Source organism: Falco naumanni, chromosome 5 (genome assembly GCF_017639655.2).
Source record: "Falco naumanni isolate bFalNau1 chromosome 5, bFalNau1.pat, whole genome shotgun sequence".
NCBI classification, from domain to species: domain Eukaryota; kingdom Metazoa; phylum Chordata; class Aves; order Falconiformes; family Falconidae; genus Falco; species Falco naumanni.
In genome coordinates this window covers 72698610-72720252 of record NC_054058.1, presented here as the reverse complement: position 1 = coordinate 72720252, position 21643 = coordinate 72698610, and the positions used below count along the sequence as shown (strand labels likewise).

Genomic DNA, 21643 nt, shown 5'->3' with positions numbered 1-21643 from the left:
TCTGTGAGCAGTCTGCAATACCTACGTTTCCCGCATGCTTCTCGTGACTGTTTCTAAAAACATGAAGGGGCCTTTTAGAGATCTGAGCTGGTCTTTAATATCTCTGCGTCGACTAAAAATGATACTGGAGTGACATTTAGAAGTATTATAAGAAAAGGGTAGCTATTTATTTCTTATTAAGTGTTTTTTCCCTTGTGGGACTGGAACTTAGCATGGTACGGAAGCAGCAGGCTGCTTGGGCTGAGGCTGGCAGGTTACGTGGCGCACATCCCCGGTGTGACAGTGCCTTCTGCTGAAGCTTTGTGCCTGCGGATGGCAAGTTTGACGAGAGGCTTTGGGCCGCCTGCTGATGCCAAGAGCGGGAAGCCCGTGCCCCTGGCACCGCGGCGCTGGGTCGCCATTCCCGGCTCTCTGCTGGTCGGCGTGACGGTGCTCCTGCGGGAAGCTCAGGCTGTCCCTGGCTGAGGGACCCAGTCCCCTCCCGTGGCTGCACCCCGGTCCCTGAGGAGCCGTGCACCACTTTGGGTGACAGCCATTGCTGGGGGTGTGCCTAGCGGGCAGCTCTTCCCGCCACCGCATCCGTCCCCCTCTACCCGCACCGTCACCCGCAACAGGAGGGTCTGCGGGAGGAGCCCCCGCGAGCCCCTGCCCCTGCCGACGGCCGGGGGGCAGCAAGGGGGGGCGTCGGGGGCAGCCCCGTGAGGGCTGTGGAACCGCGGCCCTGGGGAGCGGGGGCGCGGGGTGAGGCTGCAGGTGCGCATCGGGGCGGGGGGGCTGCACGCGCGGAGCCGCAAACCGGGCGCTGCGGGGGCGGCGGGAGGGACCGGCCAGCGGGAGCCGGGGCGCTGCCCGGCGGCTGCGCCAGCCCCAGCCCCCACCGTGGGCGGGGGGCTGCGGGCGGGGCGACTGCGGCGCTGGCAGGGCGGGGGGCAGAGGGGAGCACCCCCCGCCCCCGGCATCGCCCTGGGCAAGGGGCGCTGCTGCCCCACCGCCGCCCGGGCACTGCCCCCCCGCAGCGCCCCCCGCCCCTCCCGCCACCGTGCCCCAAGACTGTCCCCCCCCGCACCCCCCCCACCTGCCCCGTACGCGGCTCCCGGGACCCCCCCCAGCCGCCCGCCCCCCGGCACTGCCCCAGCCCGCCCCCGAAGCCGCCCCGCCCGCTCCCCCGGCCCGGGGCAGCGCGGCGGCCGTGGCCGCCAGGGGGCGGCTCGGTGCGCGGCCCCGGCCCCGCGGCGGCGGCGGCGGCGGGCCGGGGCGGCGGCGGCGGCGGCGGCGGCGGTGGCGGGGGCGGCGGCCGGGGGCGGGAGGCGGCTGGGCCGGCGCCGTCCCCGCCCGCAGGGGGAGGAGCCGCCGGCGGCGGCACCTGCCCCGGGCCATGGTGCGCGCGGCGGCGGCGCGGCGCCGGAGGGAGCGGAGCGCCGCGCGGGGCGGGCGGCGCCGCGCCATGGAGCCGGCGGCGGGCGGCGGCCCCCCAGCCGCAGCCGGTGCCCGCGCCCGGGCGGCGCCGCGGCGGCCGGGGCTGCGCTGAGCCCCGCGCGCCCCGCCGGCCCCGCCATGGCGCAGCCCGCGGGCCGCGGCGGGCCGAGCCGCGAGCTGCCGGGCATCAGCACCGTAACCTACGTCTTCGTTTACAGCCCCGGCGGCCCGGCGGGGCCCCCCGGCCCCGGCGCCGAGCCCGCGCCGCACGCCGCGCCCGCCCCGCTGCGCGGGCCCAAGCGGAAGCTGTACAGCGCCGTGCCCGGCCGCAAGTTCATCGTGGTGAAGAGCTACGCGCCGCAGGGCGAGGGCGAGATCCAGCTCAACCGGGGCGAAGCCGTCAAGGGTGAGTGCGGGCGGGCGGCGGCGGGCGGGTGGGGGCGCGGCGGCGGGCGGGTGGGAGGCGCGGGCATGGCGACCACCGGCCCGGGGGTCCCGCGCCGGCCGCGGGCCGGCAGCGCTGACAGCCCCGTCCGTGGCTGGGGGGTCTGGGCAGCTCCAGTCCCGGGTCCCGCGGGCAGCCCCCGGGGGCGCGGGGCTGCCGGCCTCGGGCCAGCCCTGGTGCGGGTCGCCCTGTCGGGCCCGGGGGTGCCGGCCAGACGCCGGTGCTGCCCGATCGGCCCCGGGTGTGGGGCCCCGTCTCCTCAGCGTGGCCCTGGGGCTCTGGTCCTGCAGTCAGGCCCTGGGTCCTCGGTCCCACCCTGTGACACGGGGCTGCGGGCACCATGCTCTGCTGGGACCCCCAGGACAAGTGGGTGCTTCTCTGAACCCCCTTTTCCCCAGGCCGGGGTGGACTCGGTGCTCTGTGAGCAGCTCCCGCCTCACACCGTGCCACGGGCCACCTGCGCGGCTCTCGCTTGCCAGCCCACCTCTTGTGGAGGGGAGGTGGGCATGGAAGCGCTTCCCGAACAAAACTCCCAACCACACACGCTGAGGAGCCACGGTGATGCAGAGCTCGTAGGGAGACGATGGGCTTGGAGGGATAATGGCATTGCCCGTTATGTTGGGCAGCCTTCCTGAAAGATGTGTAAACCATGCGGTAGGTCCTAAGTCAGCATCCAGCAGACAGGGATAAGAAAAGGCTTCCTCTGCAAGCAGGCTGATTCTGTAGTTTTTCACAGAAAGTTTAAGGATCTTCTTTTCATCTTCCTGCCTCCGCTTTTTGCTGACGCCTCTTACAATGCGGGCTGGAGCAGCCGCTAATCTGACTAGTTGCGTTAGCTGTAATGTGGGTCCGAGCTTGGCAGTGGGAGACGGCGCTTGCTGCTCCATGCTCTGAATTGCTGCTTCACAAGCACGTCGGACCTCAGAGTCCTCTGCTGCGGTTGCCAGAAAACCGGCCCTTGGAGGTGGCAGCCCTAGCAGACCTGCTGTTGCCCCCACCAATGCGTTTTTGTCCCCTGAGTGGAGGAGGAGGTAGACACGAGGTGCCTGTGACTTGGCTGCCGTGCCAGGTGGTGAGGCTTTCTGCAGCTGGGTGCTGGCACTAATGGGTGTTTGACGCCTGGAGCTATGCGTTGTGTGGTTGTGGGGTAGAGGTGTTGGTGCCCAGGAAGCTGGAAGACATCAACAGATGGACAGGGCTTCTGGGTCAGAGGTGCTTTTCCCATCTTGTGTCTTCAGCCACTTTACCCAGTGTTTTCTATCACACCCTCCTATATCTCCTCATGCATTTGCATTAAGTAGGTAGCCTTGATGCCGTTCCTTAGTAATTGCAACAGTCCTGAATTCATATTCACCTGTAACTGCGTATCTTCTTCATGTGATCTCCAGAGAGAAAGCAAGTTGTGGGAAGTACCGTGGGGAGGAAGAGCATACTAGGATAGGCAATGGCTCCTCAGAGCTGGAGGCTTTCTTAACATGTGGCTGAGAAGGCTTAATAAGAGTTAAAAGAGAATCACTTCAGTGACTCGCTTATGAAAGATCTCCAGGCAGTGTGGATGGGCACCGCACAGTTATTTACTGCTTTTGAGATGCTGATTAATTTTGGCAGGGATAGGAGTAGTGACAGTTATTGGATAGGGTGCCCTGGCATTGCAGACAGGTAGAGTGATGGGGATAAATGGAAACCAGCAGTCTGAGCGGAACTGCTGCAGCAGGTGCTTTGTCATGTTTGGTGGACTCGTGACTCCTTTGGAAATGGGGTGTCTTCATTTGGTGGGAAGAATTCTCTTGCACCCGGCTTGTGGAAAATAGAAAGTGGTATAAGTGAAAGTCCCTGACCGAGCCGGTGTGCTGGCCTTGTGCTTTGAGCAAACAGGGGTGCTGGGGTGTCCACAGCTGGGCAGCAGCAGGGAGAGTCATTGGGAGAGTGTGGTTTGAGAGGGTGCCTGGCCATGGGCAGCTGTTTTGTCAGCCTGGGGGACTTGAGATCAAGGTCCTGAGAAGGGTGTACCAGTTGGGTGGGGACTCGCTGTGCTGCCCAGGAATCGAAGTGTTGGGGTGCTGGGGGTGGAGAGCCCTGGAGGGAGAAGGTGGCACTTGGAGGAAGTGTTGAAGTATGGTGGGTATGAGCAGAAGAGCTGTTTGGGGAAGGGTGGGAGCCAGTTTAGGGAGTGTTGTCAAAGAATTGCTGGAGGCAATTGCTTAATGAGACGAGCTGTGTTTGGGGAGATGTGCAAGGGCGAGAGCCCTGCATGGAGGGAGCTCTCTGAGGGCATGATGCTTAGGGAGAAAACTTTCTGAAGATGCCAGTCTGAGTGAAGAGCTGTCTGCAGGCAGGAGTGTGTTGTGGGAAAGGAGCTCCATGGGGAGAGCAGCGCTGAGCAGGTGGAGGCTGGGGAGAGGAGATTGCTGGCGTGGAAGCTGTGATAAGGGCCAGTGTCTCATCTTGAGATGTGTTGGTGAGAGGGGTTGACAGCCATCCCTTCAATGCAGTGAAACTCGGCGACTTCAGGTGGCTGGGGCTGCCAGCAGTTCCTGTCAGAGAATGGCAAAACATCTGGCAGTTTTTATTTTGAGATTGCGGGGAAGATGGAGAAGAGTTTGAAGTGGAGTAACAAGAGCACCTTTGTACTCACATGTAAGCCACACAAGTGTTTGCATGTGGCTTTGTTTGAAATGTGTTACAAAGCAAATGCTACTAGTTGGTGTGCTGTCTTGTGAGAAACCTGAGGATCCTTGAACATTTGCCCAGGGTTACATTCGAAGGTGGCAGTCTTTGCTGAAAGCAAATGGACTGCTGCAAAGGTTCTGCTGAGCAAGGGTCTTGCATACTAGATTTGGCAGCGTGAGAGATGCACTGAGCCTTCTGTTGTGTGATGGATTTCCTCAGGGCTTTTCCGTAGGAGTTGGTTTGGTTTCAAGAGCACAGTGAAAGTTAAGTGTGTCTGTCTTGACTGTATACTGTAACTGTCCAGGTAGCTGTTGGATGATAAAAGACAATAATCAATACAGTTATTTTGTTTGTAAGATAGCTAAAGAATGTAAGCAGAGGAGAGTCTGTCCTTGATCTGCTTGTTACTGATAATGAGAAATGAAACGAGGTGTGAGTGCCCCAAGCAAAGGGAGAGCCAGTAGTCACCACCACTGAAATCACAAGGTCACAGGGAGAAATGGTTCGTAGACAAGGCACAGTGAGGACTGAATCTCCAGCCTGGAAGCTAGGGAGAAATTAATAATGCTATGAATGTGCTGGTTTTGGAGTCTCATTTCTTTGCACTTTTGTGATTAGGAGGAGTTATTCTCGAGCAACTGTTACCATGTGCATCCGACAGTAGGTTTTCCTCTCTGGTGTGGTTCCTTGTTGACATTCCCTACTGCAGTATCTAAGCTAACCCTCTGTGAAATAAATGGCAAACTGAATTTCTGTTGGCCGTGGTTATGGTTCTGTTGAATTATTATTGTAGCAGTTCTCTGTTGGGCTGGAGGTTGTTTAGATAGAGGGGTTTATTTTACTTGTGAATAAAGTTGCTATTGCACAGAGAAGGTTTTGCAGTTAGTGGGAGGTTTTGCAGATTCTGTTTGATGATCAGCCAGCTAGTTTCCTCTGGACTTTCTTTATCCAGCCAGGAACATTTAAGAGAGGCTGCTCACACACAGCTCGTTCTGGGCTGTAGGATCCCCGCTGCCCTGTAGGAAGGCAGCTCTTCTGGCAGTTAGATGCAGGTGATTAGAGACAGAGCCGTTAACAACTTGGAAGGTTGAGGCAAAACTTTAAACTTCACTATCAAACGGTCTGGTTTGATAGATGGTGATCTAGAGCAAAGGGGTGGCAAACAGTTGCCTCCTCACTGGAGTGCTGCTCCTGTGTTATTCCCAGGGCTGGAAGAACAGAGATGGAAAAGGGGTCTTGTCGTCAGTGAGTTGAGTCCTTGGCCCTGTACGGCTTTACAATCACTTGTAAATTGATCATGCTCCACCTTTAAAACCTCCTGCTATTCTGGTGGGGAGGCTGCTCTAGAACTTGCAGGCTTCAAGTTTCGTCTCTTGTAACTTCTAAAGTAAGTGTTCATGTCTGTTTTAATCATTTTTTGGCATGCCTTTAGACACAACAGACTGCTGCGATCTGGCTGTGAGACATCAAAGGCACCGTGACCAGGTCCTCATTTGGAAAAAAGAGACTGCTTTTTCCTTTCCTAACAAATGAAATGATTTAATCACAAGTACTACCTGCTAGCCTTATTTTAGTGATCCACTGAGCAGGGATCCCAGGCTTCACTGGCTCTGGCGAGGGTTGGGTATGTGAGAGCAGTATCCTACTGGATGTTGCAGAGCATCTCCTGGTGCTTGTTGTCTCCACGGTCTCTTCAGGTTGAGCCACCCTGTCCTGTGGGCACTGACTCCAGAATGTTCTCTGCAGCACCAGCAAAACTGGGAGCCATTGGGAGCCTGTTGCCCTCTGAGCTTGTGTTGCTTCACTCATTTCTCTTGTAGCCCAACCATTCCTGCTTTCAGTCTGAGGAACTCTTTGACTCCCCTAGGGACAGAAATGCATTGACCCCAACATCTTCAGTTTGCTGAGAGCTGGACTGTGAGTGTGGATGAGTGCTGTTCCAGCTCTCTGCAGCCTCAAGTTCTTTGGAGGTGATGAGGCATGAGCGTGGATCCTACCAGGTCCTTGGAGAACAGGAGTTGTTCTCCCTCATCTGTGTGCTGGAGGGGAGTGACAGCAGACAGCTGTGCAGAGCTGTCCCCATCCACTGTGATACGTTCCCATACATCTCCTGTGCCATGGCTTTACCAAAGGTGTCTGCCATGAGTGTGACGTCCTTGGACACGTACCCTGGAGTGACTTGAACGATACCTCGTTTGGGAACCAAGAACAAGGCATCCTAATTAGGTGGCTGAGGTTGTTAGGTGGTGTGGGAGCCTGGGAGCTATGCTTCTGTGCTATTTATCTAGTGGTTGGTGTTTGGAAGATAAAATATTTTTCGGGAATAGTGAGAGCTTCTTGAGACATGGAGAAATTATTTCTTCTTGTTGGAAATTTTGAAAAATGAGTCATGGAAGAGGAAAAGAGAAGAATTGCTCATGAAAGAAAATTAACTGAATAAAACTAAATATCTTCAAGGATGTGAAAAAAAGATTGTTTGGAAGAAGTGGGGGGTTTGTTGCTAACGGTATGTACAGCTGCATGGCCAAGCCTGTGGTGATCAAGTGACAGGGTACAATCCTGTTCCCTTTCAGGTCAGTGGGACATAAAAGTAATGCTTTTCCACTGTGAGCTTGGGTAATTGCTCTCCTGGATCTAAGCAAGGGCCTGTCCCTGTGTGGTAATTACATCTCTTTAGCTAATGCTGGTGGCTCTGGAAAGAGTACAGTAGCACACTGCGCCTCGAGGGAGCCCAACGGTCCTTGTCTGGCTCCTGCCCACCCATCCCCCTCCCCGGAAGATTCGGACTGTTCTCCTGAAGCAGGTGGACATAAACAATAGTTGTTTCTCTTCTCTTCTGATTGTTTCATACTCACTTTCAAGCCACTAAAAAACATTTTCAACCAAATTTGTCTCATGTGTGGAGGTTTCAAGGCCAAGTAGCTTGAGACATGGCAGCTGAGGGTGGGGAATGCAGCCAGCTGACAGCTCATCAAGCTTGGTGGCCCTGGCCACTGAGCCAGCGTAAGCTCCATGACAGCTGTGACATGATCTATCTTGTTCTGGCCAAACAAGACTTAAGAGGGTGGCTGGGAGTATTGCAGTGGGGAAGAGGTGCTGGGGCCATCTGGGAAGCAGGTACTGTTGGGCTAGGGAGGGATGCTGTGGGTGCACAGGGACCCATGGACATGGGAGCTGATGGGGTTTGTAGGACATGGGCTTTCAGACTGTGCTCAGTGGTGGGCTGCAGGATCAGTGGAGTGTGTTGAACCTTGCCTAGGATATCCCTAGCTGTTCTTATTTTCATAGAGTCACAGAATGGTTTGGATCGGAAGGGACCTTTTAAAGGTCATCTAGTCCAACCCCCTGCAGTGAGCAGGGACACCTTCCACTAGACCAGGTTGCTCAGAGCCCTGTCCAGCCTGGCCTTGAACGTTTCCAAAGCTGGGGCATCCACTACCTCTTTGGGCAAGCTGTGCCAGTTTTTCCCCACCTTGTATTTTATGTGTAAATATCTGACCTCTTTGTGATCCTTGCTGTGCTCTTTATGCCAATTATGTCATAAGACAGCTGATTATGCCTGTTGTAGAAAAGAATCTGATGTTGCTGGTTTATAATCATGTTACTCTTCAGTGTAAGTGTTCTTCTGTTCAGGTGCTCTGTGTAAGTTTTTTTTCAAATCCCATTCACCATTATATGCCTGTTTTATATCTGCTTAAATACACATTGCTTTGCCATTAATGCATGCCATTCTTTAAATATTTTCCTGCAATTATTATTTTTTTTATATACTGCTGGTCAACCCTTCTGCTCTTCTCTAACTCAGTTTGGTTTCTGTTACAAATAAATAGGTCTTTGTGATCACAGTCTTGGGTGCTGGCCAGGTGGATCATCTTTGGCTAAGGGATTTCAGATAAAGATAACATAGAATTTATATGCCCTCTTTTACTTTTTTAAAGCAAATGAACTTACAAAGTTTAGGAATATTAAATATATATTTAGCTTAAGCTGTGAACCATACCTCCCTTTCCTCTCCTTTTGCATGTTTATTCACTTGTTAAATGTTGATAGTGGCTGTATAAGTCACAAATAAGGGTGTCTGTATTTTATTTGGTGTTTCTTCAGGGGTGTTACCACTTCGATTGCAGTTTACACAGTTGTTCCAAGACTATCCTATGTCTGTACCCTCCTGATTGTTGAGAAGGGGGCTGATGAGTTGGGCTATATTGAGAAGTCCCTCCATCACATTCCCCGGTGCTTGCTGTCGCGGAGCTGTGTGGTGCCGGCAGCTGCAGGGACTGCGTTGGGTTTCTCTGGGATTGCACAGGAGGCCAGTTTTCTACAAATACCTGACAGGAGGTTGCAGCGAGGTGGGGTCAGTCTCTTCTCCCAAGTCACAAGCAACAGGGCAAGAGGAAACAGCCTCAGATTGTGTCAGGGGAGGTTTAGATTGGATATTAGGAAAAAATTCTTTGCTGAAAGGATTGTCAAGCATTGGAACAGGCTGCCCAGGGAAGTGGAGTCACTATCCCTGGAAGCATTTAAAAAACACGTAGATGTGGTGCTTAGGGACATGGTTTAGTGGTTGACTTGGCAGTGCTGGGTTAATGGCTGGGCTCGATGATCTCAAAGGTCTTTTGTAACCTAAATGACTCTATGATTCTTGGTAGCTAGCACTGAGCTAGGTCCTGACACCTGAAATTTCACTTGCTTCTTGTTTGGTGTTTGGAACAGACCTGGACCACAGGCAGGGATGTGCTTTTTGGGGGTAAGCGCTCTTCAGTAGGTAGTCTTTTCCATTCAGAACTGGCTGCAGGTTTGTGGTGATCTTGAATTATACCCACCACAGCAGCTTAACCTAGTGAGAAAGAAAGAGACTGGAAGCCTGGTGGGTGTGTAAGGGTTTCGGCTCTGAGGACCCTGCCTTCCTGATGAATGCAGGTGATCAGAAGCCTGCTAGATCTGTCCACCTACCAGGATAGCCCCTAGCACCAGGGGCGTGTCTGGATGTCAGGGCTCTGAGCATTTGCAAGAAATGGCCATCAGATCCCATGACTCCATGAAGTATGTAAGGACACTGGGGAGGAGAGGAAAGTAGCTTGTTAGTCTTACAAGCTTTCTGGAATGCTGTTTATGGTCTAATCAATCAAGGATTAAGAAGGTTGGGTGAGATCTTCCCATTGCACTGTCCTCATCAGAAGTGTCAAAATCTTCTTCAGTGCAGAGAAGAGATGGAGATTCCCTGAGGACACACAGAACAAGTAATCCCTCTGTGATTATTAGAGCTGCCACCAGTTGGCATTATAAACTCTATTTTTAGTAATCCTAAACTATGGCTAGAAAAATTGGTCTGGCCTAAAATTTTCTCACTCTGTTTAAAGTTTAATTTTTTTGCTACAGATCAGGCTGCGCATGTTCAGGCTTCTTAGCAATATCTGGAGGGTTAAGCGTGCTTCCTTGCTGAGCGGAGTGCTTCTCTGCCTTGTGCTCATGCCCTGGGGCTGAGAGTGATGAAGTGACCTAGGACAGGCAGTCCCAGCCCCATCCCTTAAGCAGTAGGTGATGTGCATGCACAGATTAGATAAACTTCATCCTGGCATCAAGGGTTAATCTCCACAGTTGTGGTAGCTGAAGAGGGTGTCAACCACTACCATCTGTATTGCTGCTGGGGGCTCTTTGAGTGGTTGGTTGGATCAAGCTCCACTGGCTGTATGTTGTGTGTAGAAGACAGTTTCTTGGCACGTGCTTAAGCTGAGGGTTTTTTATGATCACTAGCAACAAAAGTTAACAACAAACTCTTGATCCTGTGTTTCTCTTTCTGGCTTTATTTCTGTGAATGAGTTTATCGCAGAGTGTCTCTGTCTACTTCAGGGCTAGGAGTGGCTTGATATTACTGGTGAAGCTTTTCCTTTGTACTGGGGTCAGGAAATTATCCTTCTGTTCCTTCTTGTTTTGTCTGCTGGGAAGGTCATTTTGAAAGAGATGGGAAGAAGCCAAGATGCGGCTGGTTGCTGTAGCCTGGTATGAGAATTATACAACTCTTGGGACTGCTGTCTGTCATAAGTCCTGCTTTCTGCTGTACTAATTTTTTTTACTTTAGGTTAGGACAGGATTTTTCCACTGAGCTCTTGTGTGTTGCAGGTTAACAGTATGGTTTCTGGGTTGTTGGAGCTACTCAACTTAAAAAGTCCTGCTAAGGCCAATTAACCCAAGGTGCTGTTGACATTGACAAGAAATTATCTGCTTAAGAATTTGGAGGGAAAAAACCCACCATAAAATGAAGGGAGGATTTAGAGGTGATGTCAGGCAGAACAGCATCAGGATCTCTGTTTCTCTGCTGCACATAGGAAGGACAAAACTGGCCTGAACTGTTGTGGTCCAGTTGCCTCCAACTTTACTTTCTGTTCAGGTACACTGGTGGAGGAATTTTGCTCGCTTAGGATAGAACAAATCTCTTAAACTTTTTTGTACTTTCTTTTTATTTCAGCATAAATTCTTCTGCAAGGAATATTAGTCTTTAAAACTTATGAGAACTTTCTTCAGATGTCAGCTTTTTTCACTGCCAGCTTTCTACAAAGATGCTCATTATACGTGGAACACCATACTGGGGAGGTAATTAGATGCTGAAAGAACAACCATATAAGATACAAAGTTTGTATTAACAGATACCATGCACATATGCAGTCTGTCCTATTGTGCCTGTTTCCTGCGCAGGACTCGGCTCTGCTGCTTTCGTGTATTCACATTGGAGCTTTAAAGTATCCAAAAACCTTTAGGTGAAGATGAATATTTTCTGCAGTGTTCTGGATTTCTCATTCTTTCTTCACTTGTGTGTTTTTAATGCCATTTCTTCTCTACTTTTATTAAGGAAAAGGTAACAAGTATTCCCTATGTCAACAATGTTGTGTTTGCATATTCAGCAGTGAATAACATTGCCCCAGTGCGTGTCTGAAATACACCAAAATGAGATTCTTCAGCATGTGGATCAAATACCATTTGAAAGTCTTACAGGGACCCACTGTGAGGTTGGGTTATTGCATGTTGCCATTAAAATAGTAGCGTTTGTACCTGGCATCCACAATGATATGTGAGAATTCTTACCAGCTTGTCACTGTAGGAGAGGAAACATTGTTGACAAGTCAAAAGAATGAGATACCATGAAAACTCTTACCTCTGTAGCAGAAAACCTGTGTCTCCTGCTTTCTTGTCTGTCCCCAGGTTCTGGTACCTATGACTGTGTCCTGAGCTCAGCTGCGTGGCAGGGAAGCAGAAGATTCCCAGCAGACTTTATTGGGGTGGTTGTACTTGGCTTGTGTGCATTAGTTCAGTATTTGGACCTAGGTACAGAGAAAACACATGTGCTTGAGATTGACTAGCATAGAAATTGTTCTTTATTTTTAGTCTTCTTTCCAACAGGTTGTTCAGAAGCCTCTTGTTGCATCTTGCTCATGTGGACTTTTTCCTTTGAAGACATGTTTTTTCTCCTAAAGATACACCTCTTTATTTATTTTTTTAAACCAAACCTGTGATCCTATTTGTTCTTCATCTGCTGGATTATTTTCTAGCACTGCAGTACTTATGGATAAAGGTTATTGGGGAAAAATGTAAATCAACTTTGATGGTGGTTTTCAGGTGCGTTTGAGGGGCTGGATTTACACTCCTGAACTCTTTCTGAAAGTCTTTCTCCCTTTCCTATGCTTTGCCTCCATCTGAATTTTACAGCAGAGGGAAATTTGTCTCTAAATTGTGCTCTGCTAAACAGTATGTTTGAAAGCATAAAGAATTTTAAAAGCATGCTCGGGAGTGGCTGCTGAACCCAGGTGCCTGTCACAATGGTAGCCAAGGTTATTCCCTCTTCAGGTTTCTTCTAGCAAGGTAGAGTTCTCCTTAAAGCAGTGACATTTTCCACTTGTTGACACAGGAAGCGCAGGCCAAATACAAATGTCTCATCTCATCTACCACATGCTCCTCTACTTCATGCATCTGTCAGATGCGCTTTCAGGACAATCGGGTACTGACAGCTAGCATTGCCTCTCTGTCTTAAATTAAATTACAGCAAGGTTCGCTTTAGCTGCCAAATGTCTTCAGTCAAATTCCTGGCAGATGCTGTGTGGTGCTACCAAGCCATCTTCTTGTGACCATGGCTGATCAATTAAACAGTTCTTCATTTTAATTCAGTCCCATCTTCAGCCTGTACCAGTTGTGAACTTGATGCCAGCTCCAGCTGCCTTGACCAAGCTGCATGGTCCTGGTCATCCCTGACCTGCTGTCCCTCCACAGCTGAACAGGCCTGCTCTTTTCAGCTATAACTTGCTTCTGTTGTCTTTGCTTTTTTTGAACATGAAATAGCTTGAAATTTGTGTTAATGATGGAAAATTTGCCTGTCTGTATTCTGTGTTTATTATCAATTTTATTTTTAAAACAATGAAGTAGCTGGAGATTGGTGTTAGTTTGACAGAAAATTTGCCTGCTTATATTATGAGAATTTTAGGTTTTTATGTGGACACACATGCGTACATTTATCTCTCATTTTACATAATCCCACAGCCCCTTTCTGACATCCCCTGTTTCACACAGTTCTACAAGCCACCTGGATACCCCAGAATGTTCCTGCTTGTTGCATTTCCCCCCCTCTCATCAGTGATGAAGCTCAGGTCCCCCCCCCTCCAGTGCTTGCCTGCCCGGTTCCCTCAGCCCATCGGTGCAGACCTGTGGTGTTTCGGTCTCTGCCATTGCCTCCAGTATGACTGGCTTGTGTGTCCGTGTTTAATGTACAGCTTCCTCTGGTATTTGCAATTTGTTATACTTGAGCAGTTCTAACCAGGTTCTGTACTGAATGGGATGCTTCCCCTTCCACGTATCCTCACAGTGCAAGCGGGCTGTCCCAGCTGGGTGGGTAGTTTCCAGGATCTGTCTTTGCAGAGCCATTTCCCACTATGGTGTGACTAGGTTTTCCTTCCTAAGCTGGCTTCCCAGCTCTGGAAGTTTTTCTTCTGAAGTTTCCTGTCTGTTGCACTTGAGCTTGTTCTGTGAAGTCTGATCCTCCCCCACGGCCCCCCATCAACTTTTTGTAGGGTTTCTTTAGCTGATCTGGCAGCCTTAGAAAGGAGGGGCTTTAGGTGGAAGATGCATTCTCCCAAAGTCCAAGGTTTTTAAAAGCTCTTCCTGAGGCAGTCATGGCTCCATCGGGGCAAAGGCACCTCTGACTGAGCACATCCTTAGGGGCAGGAGCAGCACCTGGAGAGCAGGAGCAGCTGGTGGCTGCAGGCTGGCTGTGCCTGGAGAGCCCCTGCGGGTGCAGGCAGAAGCTGCTGAGGTCCTTGGCCACAGCAGCCCTCGTGCAGACTAACTGTGGGGCTGGGGTCACCCTGGCACCGGCAGAGCTGCTATCCTGTTCGTGGGTCTCCTCTCTGGTCCAGGGGGAGTTAAAGGTGTTGGAGAGGAGAGGGGATGATCCATCTGCCTGTGTGTGGCTGGCTGATGTGCACAGCTACACCTGAGATAGGTGTCTAGACTCCCTGTAGTCAGTGGTAAGAAACAGCTTTTCCAAAATGCAATTTGTCTCATCCCGAGTTAGACATTTAAAATAAGTCTGATGAATCACACTCTGAAATAGCCTATTTCTCTGTTGACTAGCTCAGATAGAGATAGCCTTTTAGCTGTGTCTTTCATCCATCTTGGCCATTAGCAGTGGCTCTTGGAAGCCATAGCAAGGGTTTGTTTGACTTCAGCATCTACTTTCTGTCCAGAAAGTGTGCTCTGCTGTTGTCATTAACATCCGGCGGTGGAAGTTAATGAAAAGGGCAGTCATCAGTGTGACATTCCTCCCCCATCACAGGTGGGTATTAACCAAAGTTATGGGTCTTCTCTTGGAACCAGCAAAAGGTTCTATAATGAATCATCATGCTTCCGCAGAGTAAAGGCTGCTTTTCCATGTGGCCAAAGCATTGCTTTGCAAAGGGAGCCAGACACAGATGTTCGTGGCTGCCTCAGTGTACACAGCTTCATTTAAATCGTGAATTCTTATCTTTAATCTTTTAAGGGTGAAGTTAATTAATGACAGAGCAAACCTACCACTGAGTGTCTTTTGCATAAAGATCAGATGTGTTTCTATTCAAGGCTTTCCAGCTCCAGAGAGGTGAGACTGGCACTTTAGCAGTTTGTTCCCAAGGTGGAGCTCTGTTGTTTGACTGTCTGGGACTCTGCTGGCACGGAGGCTTGCTAGATAATCTGAATCTTCAGCTTTGGGAAGAAGTGTGCCAGCAGAAATCTCTGTGCCTGACAGTAACAGCTTGCTTCGAACCCAGCCACATGTTTGTGGATTAAATATGGACCCTTGGGTCTCACACCTGTAAGACGCATCAGGGCTGCCTCTCTTGGGCTCTCCAAACGGTGCGTTGCAATCTTTTAAAACTAGGAGTATTGCTGTCACACCAGCTTGGGAGTAGCTGGTGGGCATGAGGGGTCATCCTTGGTGTATTTTTGTCTTGTCTTTATCAATATTAGTAATGATCCACATATTCTGCTCTTCGTTTAAAGCTTGCTGTCAAATCTTAGCTTTGTATTACCATTTTCTTTTGATCTCCTGCTGCCTGTCAGAAGCAGCGTTTCCTTCTCTGTGAGTTTGTGATTGATACAGTTGAGTAAAATGTTGGGACAGTTGTTAATATAGTCTGCCAGTAGACTGGGCAAGAGATGCTGCTGTCTCCTGTGCCCTAACGCCAGCACGTCGGTTGCTAACTCACAGGGAGCCTTCGGGAAGGAAGGCTTGAGTCTGATCCAAGTCTTGGGAAATGCTCAGCTCTGATGTAACCCAAAAGCTAAACCCAGGGCGATGATCTTGAATCCCATCCATGGGAGGCAGGGAGGGGTGTCCCAGCAGATTTTTAGGAGGTTGACAAGGAGAAGCTATATTATCTATTTCTGAAATGCAAGTAATGATAAGAATGATTTCCTGTAATTTCTGTATGTTACCTCTAAATACTGTTTGGTTAATTTTTAATTGTAAAAATAATTGCAGTTTATTAAGACCACAAGATTTACAGTTCAAGGCGGTTGCTTTAGGCTGTTGTAGCAGGTGACTCGGGAGACGCCTGGTGCTCCATAGGAGTTCGTATGCTGAAAGGACAAGGGGGACCTCCTCCACTGAACTGCAGGGCATCACCTGGGGGCTGAGTGCAGGCCAGGAAGAGGTGTCTTCAGAGCACCTTTTGGCCAGCGTACCACAGATCTGTGGGCAGAGGCTTTAGCTTGGTATGGATCCACAAGATTTTGGTGTGTGGCTTGTGGCTGTCAGCCCCGTGTCCAGCCCTGTTCTGATCTGCCCTGGGTTACTTCTTCAGGACAGGAGCTACTGGGTGAGGCTGGTACTGGTGGAAATCAGGCCAGCTGTAATCTGCCTTCTGGCCTCATCCAGAGCACTGCTGGCCTTTCACTTGACGAGGGTGATCTTTGCGCTTGTACTCAGCTCTGTTCTGTGGCCCTGGCACCTAGGTCTGCTGCTGGGATTTTGGTCGCTTGTTTAGCCAAAACTTTTGATAATCATCATTGGTTTTGAACCCAGGGGTTTCTTGTTAATTGGCTGTCTACAGTGAGCGTCAGCACAGGCAGTACTGAGTGTCTGCTTATTAACGGCATGGTCCTTTGAGACTTCTATTTGTCAGATCCCCTAATTCATTTTTTCCTTTACAGCTTGGCTAGAGAGGGTAACCAGAAGAGCTGATCCATGCTGCCCTTTGTAATAGACTAGTTTACCCATTTAAAGCAGTTGTGGCCTCTGACCTGGAACTAAAATAGTTCATTTGGTTTAGTTCGGTTCATTCCCAAAGCTATAATTATAATAAAAGAAATTATATTAACTTTAATTCTGCATAAGAGCATCCACTTATAAATATGATTTGCTGTGACTAATATGTTTCAGTTCAGATCACTGATACAAGTTAACTGATCTTTTTGCACATCAGAGCCTTGTCATTGTTCATTGGTGACAGCTGACGCAGATGCACCTGGTGCTATAACCTTGCCTATCTGTACGAAGTGGTCAGGATGCACGCACATCTTTAACCGAGATGTCTAGTTACAAACTTACTTGCTATACATATAGTAAATGTAGTAGCAAACTTACTGTAGTTTTAAGAAATAAACTTCCCCTCTTTCTTTTAAGCTTTAATTAGGATATTTCTGTTGTTTCCTGGCACTTATTACTTACTGCATATATAATTCCATGGTTTAGTCTTTGAGTATTGCTTTTCTCTGTCCTCTGGGAGAAAAGTCTCCTTATAACTCCACCGTCCTCACTAGGATTTCTGTAGGCTGTAAATCACTTTTTAGACAGACTTACGGGGCATTCCTACATATGCGCAGAAACAAAATAGTACCTGTGTTCTCCTTGGTAGTGGAACACTTTCTGGGTTTTGGGGGTGGTTTTGGTAATTGCTGGCTAGGATACCCTAGGAGAACAGATGGGCTTGCCTCTTGCCTTGGCTGCAGATGCATCTGGTAATATGGCAGAGATGTGTCTTCCTGACAGACACAACGGCAAGTAAATTAGGAGCTAAAATGTGTTTTGTAGATGACCTCTAAACACGACCTGTTAGAATTTGGGGGTGCCATTTTAGCAATACATTGTCTTTCCTTGGAAACTACTTAAATTAGTAAGACATTCAAGTCAAATGCATTTAGGTATGCACTGAGCTGGCAACTGTCCCTATTTACCTTCCAGAATTAGAAAATGTTTCATTAATTCAAGCCAGCATCTTCCCTGTGCCTCAACCTGACCTTAGTAGTGTCCCAGTTTTTGACTATGGGGGCATACAGACCTATTATTAGAGGGAAAACTCGGGTGTGAGTTTGCCAGGCTTTAGTTGTTGCAGGATCGATGAGCACTAGGATAACTTAGCTTTCTGCTGGCTGCAAGTGTGCGGTTACTGTGTTCACGGCAAGGTAAGGCTGTGCATACGGACAGCTGTGCAAAGTAGCTGAGGCACTTGACTGTATGTTTGCATGCCTTTGTGTTCTTTGAGCCTGCTGGTGTGGTCAGGTTCTTAGACATCCAAAGAACTGCCTCGTGAATCCCTGGCTTCTCTCTTCATGGGTGTATATTCTTTGGATCTGCCAGTTTAATGGTAGAAACAGATTTGAAAGGGCTGTGTAACAGTGTGACTAAGGTATTCAACCTGGTCTGTTGAGGATCCTGTTTGTGTGCAGCACGGTGTTTGGGCAGGTTTCAGCATCTTTCATTCAACATCTTTCACTCAACCAAGTCCCAAGAGCTCAGGGCTGAACCTGAGAGCACGTGGGCCTGAAGCACCTTGAGGGCACAGGCTGAGGGGCCAGTCAGGTGTGTGCAGTCTTGGTGGACTTTGGTGCTTCCAAATCTGTGCTCAAGATGAATGCATGTTTAGCACCCTCATAGTTTACAATCTTCAGCACAGTGCTTGTGTATTAGTTGAACATATGGGACTGTTCGCATCTCCTCTGCACAGCACCACGGAAGCAGCAAGGTGTGCAAGGCTGTCTTTGCCACTGCAAGGCATTTATATACATTGCTGGTTTCTTCAGGCCCTTTGGTTCAAGAAACTGCTAGAAAACACAGCAACTCCTTTGCTCTTGCTTGCTTCTCTGCTTCTAGAGTGATGTTCCCTGACGATTTTTTGCAGCGTTACGGCAGCATGTTTCCCTGTAGGTGCAGTGGGAACCATCTCTGACAGTGCCATAAGCCCAAGACCCAGCAAAGAATCTGGGCAGGAGAGGCTGATGCTGAAGTGTGGAGCCAGGTTTATATGAGGATGCTCTAACCTGCAGCACCAGCCACCTTCCACTTCATAGAACGTAGCACGGGTGCCCAGCTGCTGAGCCAGAAGGCATTGTGCCCACACCATATCCCAGGCTGGGTGATGCGGGAACTGGCACTGGAGCTTGAAAGTTACAGTGGTGAGGTGGGAGAGGTCCGTGCCTATTGTGAAGGAGTAAGTTGTGTCTTGATTTAGCATGGGCAAGAATTCAGTGGAGAAAGGCAGCAAAGAGATAATTTAGAAAACAGTGTCTAGAAGAACAGGTATTGGTCTGTTTCTCGATGATGATATTAGTTGCTCAGATCTGGAATCACTTGGAGCTTCTTGAGGGTTTTAGTGGACAAACCAGATAAACATCTCCCTGGGTTGAGTGTTCAGGAGCACCAAAATCTTGTGGCCATCCAGCTCAGCTTGAACAGGCCATATGTTGTGTGACTTAGGGCTTCTGGGCTGTGTCAGGAGCATGCCGGTTCATGCAGGATTGCTGTTGTACACCATACCTCGGGTACAAGAGGGGATTCAGTAGGTGAGCAGCCTGTCTAGGGGATGTGTATAGTTGACTGTCCAGGTATGAGCGGGAAGCGGTGTGAGGAGGAAAACAGAAATGCTTTCCATTTCCCTCCTGGGCAGAAGGGACTTTTATTTTTATCTTTAGTGTGTGGATTATTTCATAAATTGAATTTCCTTTTCTGTTTTGGACTGACAGGGTCTTGCAGAATCGTTGTCTCTTGAATGTGAGAGACCATGGGTAGAGGAGTCAAGCAGCTTTGTCCTCTACAGGCTCTATGGTCAGAAAGTTTGTGGACCTCTGAATTCTGGTAAATCGGATGCTGTGGGGCCAACATCGGTAGGCTGTACAATGCCAGACTATCAGTGCCCTGTTGCTACCCACGGCCCAGATGTGTGCTGGTGACCGAGCTGGAGACAGCTCTTGTGCTTAATTTATGTGGTTTTCTGCTTTGCTGTCAATTAGTGCATGTGTCCCATGTTTTTTCTCTTTCATTTTCATTCATGCTTCACAGTAGATGAGCAGCTTCGTGAACTAGGTAACTATGAATTTTCTTCTTTTTTTTTTTCCTCCACTCTGCTTCATCCTTTTCCACTTTTCTCCTTGTTGTGTCCTCTGTGTATGTGAGTTTACAAAGGCTTTTGGAGACCCGTCTTTCCTCTTCTTTCCTTGATTCCTGCTGTCTAACCTGGATGGGGTTGGGGGGCACAGTACAAGAAGGGACCTTCCTTTCCCATCCTGCTGGTTTTCCCCCAGTTCCTGAAGTTTCTCTGTTCTTGTGTGTCTCTTGTGACATACACAGGAAGACCAGCCAAGGAGATGCATGTCCTCCTAAGAAGATACTCCTGTGGTGTCTGGTGAGAGCTGTGGCAGGGAATGAGCTGATCTCAGGAGAGTCTCTGCAGAAGTGCCAGCTATCTGCCTGCTGCTTGCTGCCCAGCTGGTGCAGGGCAGCAGGGAAGAGGCAGGACCAGACCCTGCTTCTTTCCCTGTTGCATATGAACAAGGTGGTGGGTGTTCACACCTTGTTCATGTGGTCTTGGCGTAGGTTGGTTGTTTTTTTCAATGCCAGGATATAAGTATTTGAGTTTAGTCAGGAGGGACAGATCCTGTACTCGCCTTGGTGATACCAGCCCCCCCCCCCCCCCCCCCCCCAGGCTGGAGGTCCAGTCACCTGATCTGTGGGGGTGTGACTGGGGAGCATCGGCTGCAGCAGAATTGACCCGAGGAAGCACCATGCATCACCATCGAGGAAGCGCCATGCATCACCATCGTCCCCATCGGCTCCTATTGCCCTCTTCTGTGGGGAGCCTTGAGCTCAGTCCCAGCGAAAACGCCATCTCTTTCCTGTGCCTGCAGCGGAAGCCCCGCTCACTCCAGATAAACATCCACTTGCTGTCAAACAGGTCTCACTCCTTGTTCCAGCACTGGGGGCCAGGTATCTTTAAATCTGGGGGCTGCCTCCTCCAGGCTGCTGTTCTGATGATAAAGCTAGTTGCCAGACGATGCAGGAAAGGTAGAGGAAACTGCATGAAAATGAAATTGTCTTCCTAATTCACGTTGAGTAATGGTTGGCTTCTGCCTGTAAACATTGTTGTAGTTTACATTTACAGGCAGAGCTGGCAGTTGAGATTGCCATGCACTGTCTGGGCTTTCCCAGGCTTGCTTCTCCCATCTATGGTATCTGTTGTGGCCTGGCATAGGAGGGCAGCCATCCACACTGGAAAGCAGGGGAGAGGAGGCACAGCTTCACAGGAATGCTGTGGACAGTTAGGGGATGGCTTCAGGATAGGATACAGCAGAGACAGCACAGAAAAGGAGAGAGGCAGAAGACCAGGAACAGGTTTGGAAGTGGTTTTCTCCCCTAGGCTGAAACAGGACCTCTTAGCCTGTCAGAGCAATGGGCACTATGTGTTCTCAGTGTGGGTAGCCTTCAGAAATGTATCAGCAGACTTGGAAAAGTGACACCAAGCATGTGTTCAGCTGTGATTATTTTTTTTTAGCTTAAACTGTTCCCAGAGGGGGTTAGTTTTGTGTGTTGGTGGCAGTAAGCACCTTGCAGAGACCTTTTCTGCCAGATTTAAGTCTGTCATCTGTAGTGTCCAAGCGTTACAGCTGCCTGTTCAGAATATTTGTAAGAGGGGTTTTTTTTTGTTTGTTTTTAGATCCTGTGAAAATGTTTTTTCAGCTGTAGTTCATAATCACAACTGGGCTCTGCTTCAGTTCCACACGCAGCTGGAACTTGTTATTTAAAAGATCATTGAGGCAGATACTTGGTATAGGAAAAGTCATGCTAAACAGTTAACTTCAGGCGTATTAAAGGTTGCTGAAAACAGAATGCTTTAGTGAAAAAATGTGAGATATCATAATGCGCTGGCAGCTCCACCACAATCATTTATCCTATTGTAAACCCTTGCCAGTGTTTCCCTGAAATGCTATTAGATTTGCAAATGCCGATTCTGTTTGGGGCTCTGCTGACTCACAAGCCCAGATCTGTGCAACAGCGTTGTCTGCTTGGCTGGGACAGGAGGAAGAACCTCGCTCTCTGGTGGGTACCACCCTGCCAGCCAGCATGGGGTACATGCAAACGTGTGACAGGAGAGAGCTGCTCTCTTGAGTCTGCAGCTGAAGTCTGGCAGGCAGTTCAGTGAAGTGTGTCCCCCCCATTCTTCAGCATCCCAAACCTTGGCTGGTGTATGAAGTGCAATTGTGAATTTGAGCATTGCTGTAAAGGGATTTGCTGTTCTTTAAGGAACAGTGGTGCTTGCCAGTTTACCGTGAAGTGCTCTTATTGCTGAGCACAATGAAGTGCAGAATAAGGTGCTCTAGTAG

General features: G+C 49.8%; 1 protein-coding gene across 1 annotated transcript in view; it reads left to right on the top strand.

Annotated features, from left to right (window-relative positions):
• The window catches only part of SHANK3 (SH3 and multiple ankyrin repeat domains 3), a 362955-nt gene that overhangs the window by 160830 nt on the left and 180482 nt on the right, over window positions 1-21643 (top strand). Inside the window, exons 13-14 of the mRNA XM_040596580.1 lie at window positions 299-450; window positions 1339-1822. Of these exons, the coding sequence (XP_040452514.1) occupies window positions 299-450; window positions 1339-1822 (636 nt within the window). The remainder of the gene's footprint in view (window positions 1-298; window positions 451-1338; window positions 1823-21643) is intronic.